Raw genomic sequence first — 5,191 nt, forward strand, 5'->3', positions numbered from 1 at the left:
CCCTGATACACCAGCTAGAAGCTCCGTGCGAGGGACGCCCTCCTCTGCAGCTTACAGGGCTTGGACGATCCCCAAATTGATGGAGGAGTTGCGCAAGAGAGCAATTCCATTTCCAGCAACCGCCCGAAAAGCAGAGTTGTACAAACTCCTCATGGCGGATCAGGGGGCTGGCGACAGTCAGGAGGGGACCTCGAGCCAGTCCACCCTCTCTGAACTGCATGCAATGATGACTTCCATGTTGGGCAGGCTGGATTCTCTGGAGAGAAGGGGCATTCAGGGGCCTCCAGCTCCAGCAGCATTGCAGGCGCCAACGCCTACACAGATGTCTGCCCCTGTTCCGGTAGGCAACCCAGGTAGGCGCTCTGGGCCACCAAGGGTGTCACCAGTCCATTTTGTCCCAGCGGCCCTGAGAAAAGACATACTGGAAGGGAAGGACATCAATTTGGCGGCCCTGTTGCTATCTGCCTTTGACGTTGAGGACACTAGAACGGTAGCATGCGCTGACTTATCTGTTGTCCTTAAGAGTAAGGACACCAGGCTGAAACGGAAGCTAAATATCCACGAGTTTGTGATTGCCTTCAGCAAATACAGGGAGGTGATATGCTCAGCCAGGCCGGAGCGCAGAGAGGAGCTCGACCTGTATTTGCTGAGGGTTACGGAATACGCTTACAAATACGGTGGTACCCATTTCTACGATTATCATAGAAGTTTCTCAGCCATGGCAGCGGCGGCCTTCAGCCAAGATGGGTATCTCACAGACTGGAGCATCGAAGATTCACAGATGTTCTGCAGCCACTTCGCAAATCTCAAATTCCCCGCATGTGCCGCCTGTCAATCAATCACGCATACTACGGCGTGGTGTGTAGGGCTGGCTCAACAGGGCGAGCAGGGCACTATCAGACCGTCCACTTCCACGGACAGTTTCAGCAGGTCCGCACCTGCCGTGGATAAGTTGGGCCGTCCAGTACACTACCTCGGAGGCTCACAAATTTGTAACAACTATAACATGTCTTCGTGCAACTTCAGCAATTGCAGGTTATTACACGTCTGCTTCTACTGCTTCAGGGCACATCCGGGCTCTGCATGTAGGCAGAAAGGGCCAGCATGACTAGGCGGGGTACGTACCCCAGTCCTGGCCACTCTGCTCGCGGGTCACCCGGACCCAGATTGGGTCCAATGGTTGATTAATAGTTTTGATAGAGGCTTCCACGCCGGCATGGTCACACTGCCGCAGGCCACATTTGAATGCGACAATCTGTTGTCTGCCGTAAACGATCCCGCTGTTGTCACTGAATTAATAAATGCTGAGCTAATGAAAGGTTATATGATTGGCCCCTTGTTAGTTTCTCCATTCAGGTCTTGGAGGGTCAGTCCGGTAGGGGTGGTGACAGGCAAGTTCAATGGGAAAAAGAGACTGATATTTGACTTGTCGGCTCCTCATGGGTCACGTATTCCCAGTATCAACTCTCTCATTCCATCCGAGGAGTTTAGCATGCATTATTCTTCCATAGACCAGGCTATTCAGGTCATCTTGGCGCTCGGCCCAGGGACTTGGATGGCGAAGGCGGATATCACTGACGCCTTCAAGTTGCTGCCATTGCACAGGGACCAGTGGCAATGGTTTGGGCTCAAATGGCAAGGGGCATATTACTTTGCTTCCAAGTTGACGTTCGGATGCAAGAGCAGCCCGTGGCTGTTTGACCAACTGGCCCAGGCATTGCACTGGCTGCTGGTTAATGTCTCTGGATGCAGCCAGGTCATCCATTACTTGGATGACTTTCTTCTGCTCAGTCGCCCGAGGGAAGAGCCGGACCAGTTGGTCAGATTGCTGAAACTGTTCACTGATATTGGGGTGCCAGTGTCTCCCAAGAAAACGGTCGGTCCAACTAAGTGTCTCACCTTTCTGGGAGTAATCCTAGATTCAGTCGCAATGCAAGTCAGCTTGCCCACTGACAAACTCAACCGTATCAGAGACACTATTCATAAGTACACGGTCTCCCAGGTCACGACCAAGGGCGAGTTGCAGAGCTTGCTGGGAATGCTGGCATTTGCTATGCGAGCAATCCCGCAGGGTAGAGCGTTTGTATCCAGAATATTGTCTTTGCTGCATGGTGTCCCTCATCAACACAGTAGGGTTTGGTTAGATTGCCAAGCCCTGGCTGACCTGAACATGTGGGATAGGTTCATGGCACAATGGAATGGGACGGCCATGTTTGTCCCGCCAGCCTCCGAGTTGTCCCCCAAGATCTGCACCGATGCGTCATCTTCCATCGGTTATGGTGCAGTGTGGGGCAGCAGGTGGATGGCGGGCCAATGGTCCAAGCAGGTAATGGCTCTGGCAGGCTTCAGCAGCACTTCGGCACTCTTTGAGGTTTTCCCCATTGTAGCAGCTGCAGTGACATGGGGCGACAAATGGTCAGGGCAGACGGTGGAGTTTCAGTGTGACAATCAGGCGACAGTTGCCATAGTCAACAAGGGCAGTTCCGGGCATGCTACTGTCATGTCATTCATGCGCAGACTAGTCTGGGTATCCTTACAATACAACTTCAATTTTGTAGCCAGACACATACCGGGGGTAGACAACACGGCCGCAGATGCTCTGTCCAGGGCTAATTTCCATCTCTTTTCACAGGTGGCTCCGCAAGCAGACGCAGTAGGAACACAACCCCCTTACCTGGCACAATTAATCTTGGACTGAACCATTACACACAGGTGGCCCGGGAGTTAATGTCGGACGCCTTAGCCCCCAATACCAGGAAGGCCTATCATGCGGCACACGACACCTTCAGGGCATATCTGTCGCAGCATAGCATCCCCTTTTCTTACGACACCACTATCATTCTATCTTTCATCGGTTTCTGCCACTCTTCTCTGCACCTGTCTCATAGCACTATCAAATCTTACCTTTCGGGCATTCAGCATTTCATTTCTTTATCCCACCCAGACAGGCTATCTATCTTATCATCTCAGGCTGTCAAGGCTGCGCTCAGAGGGGTGGTGGCTCGTAGCGCCTCAACGCCAACTCTCAGGAAACCGATCAGCGGCGAGCTGTTCCGAGCCATGTCTGACGCATTAGCCAATAACCCGTTTGGCTTCGAGCGCAGTCTGATAATCAAATCTGCCATTTATCTAGCCTTCTATGGCTTCCTCCGGCCGGGTGAATTTTCATGTGTCAGGCGGGGAGCGACACATCCACAGAAGGCTCATTTAAGGTGGCAGGGTTCTTGGTTCGAAGTTTCACTGTCTGTCACAAAAACTTGTAGGTGGGGGGCGGTGGTTAAGTATTTTCCTTCAGGCAATAACTGGTGCCCGGTGGCAGTGTTGGCACAACTGGTTGAGTTCCTCCATGATAAGCCTCCGGAGTCGCCACTGTTGCCTTTCGGTGGAGGTGCTCTTACCACTTCTCTTTTCACATCGCATGTCCGCACGCTGCTTGGTAATTTAGGACACAACCCCAGAGAGTTCTCAGGTCACTCATTCCGCATAGGAGCAGCATCGGCGGCCTCCAGGCACAAAGTGCCTGTACATGTCATCCAGAAGTTGGGGAGGTGGCGGTCTGATGCATATACCACTTATGTCCCAGATCCCTCAAGGGAAATGGCAGAGGCATTTCAATTTTTGGCACTATAAATAAATGATACTTAATTACCCTAACTGGTGGTGTATTTTTGCCCTCTATAGGCTGACCCTCGACGCGGTTTTCAGGCACACCTCAACCGCTGTTCTATGTTATAAGCAGAGTTTTGGGTTTAGGTCTTGGTAAATCTAGTTTCTTGCAGGTGGCCTTGGCAGGAGATAACAGGTAAGCCCATGCACGGTTCAAAGTCCTGACCACAAGTGGGAAGCCTATCAGGCTGAATTTGTGGGAGGGGCTTTGGCTATTTAACATCCATCGGCCCCTCCCTCTGGGCGTATGCTGGGTTGGCGAAACCCACCCTCCTCACCCTTTTCTTCATCACCATACATAAGGGAATGCCCTCTATAGGCTGACCCTCGACGCGGTTTTCAGGCACACCTCAACCGCTGTTCTATGTTATAAGCAGAGTTTTGGGTTTAGGTCTTGGTAAATCTAGTTTCTTGCAGGTGGCCTTGGCAGGAGATAACAGGTAAGCCCATGCACGGTTCAAAGTCCTGACCACAAACTGATATATGATGTATTGGGGAAAGGGATCAAATGATCATTGTTTCCCCTTTTGTGGGAAAATTCTAATGGGATCTTTAAGGGGATTGTCCTACAATAACTAATGTCCATGGGCCCTGTTAGAGAATCACTCTATGAGGTTAACCCCCTTTTGGAAGACCAGACATATTCAAGCATTACATGGATACTTGCAATGTTACATTTTCTCTTTACCGACATTTTTTTTTTAAAGGGCTCATACACTTTTCAGACCCATATCATACATTTCATGGGTCATTGAAGAAGTAGGCAGAAAACTATCTGTGGCCTGCACAGGGTTTCATGTTTTGCAGGTCATTGCCTATTACATAGGGCCTATCTATTTGGTATGGTTGTATCCACATCAGTCTCATGCAGCAGCTGAGAGTAGCTATGTGGGCCCTCATGTAATTCATAAGCCTATTGAGGGGCAAAAAACCCCAAACAGCAGTCCAGGGATTGGTCATCCCTCTTTTAGGGAAAAATTTGATTTGGCTCATAATCCCTAGTCATGTTTTAAAGCTTATTAAAGGAGTACTGCAGTGTTAGACACTCATAAGTGTCTGATCTGATCGAAGGGGGTCCGACGCGATCTCCCATATGGGGACCCGGCTCTGCACGGCTAATATGCGTGTTGTCGACCTCACTGAGGTTGACGACACGCCCCCTCCATACAGCTTTATGGGAGAGGAGGGGATGCACAATCGTATCTTTGCCTCTCCCATAGAGATACATGGAGTCAGTATGTCTCTTCAGTGTTGTGACCGGCACACCTACTGCATGGGAGAGCTGCGGCCCCGCACAGGAGATCATGGGGGGTCCCAGCATTCAAACCCCCGTGATCAGACACTTATCCCCTATTCTGCGGATAGGGGTAAGTGTCAAACACTGCAGATCTCCTTTAAGGGGTCCAGCATGAACAGAGTAGCTACTTCCTATAGGTGGCACTGAAGAGTCAGGTTTCTTTTTTTGGGATGAAGGCTTATTTATGTACTTCTTTTTGCCAGGGAGCCTTGACTGACCTATAAGACT

The 5,191-nt window shown here is 50.7% G+C and overlaps 1 protein-coding gene across 1 annotated transcript; it reads left to right on the forward strand.

Annotated features, from left to right (window-relative positions):
- Positions 1 to 1,195: 1,195 nt before the first annotated feature.
- Positions 1,196 to 2,707, forward strand: LOC130276796 (uncharacterized). The gene has a single exon (XM_056526676.1). It carries the CDS (start codon positions 1,217 to 1,219, stop codon positions 2,696 to 2,698), a length of 1,482 nt encoding a protein of 493 aa, XP_056382651.1. The 5' UTR covers positions 1,196 to 1,216; the 3' UTR covers positions 2,699 to 2,707.
- Positions 2,708 to 5,191: the final 2,484 nt, after the last annotated feature.

Source organism: Hyla sarda, chromosome 6 (assembly GCF_029499605.1).
Source record: "Hyla sarda isolate aHylSar1 chromosome 6, aHylSar1.hap1, whole genome shotgun sequence".
Lineage (NCBI taxonomy): Eukaryota > Metazoa > Chordata > Amphibia > Anura > Hylidae > Hyla > Hyla sarda.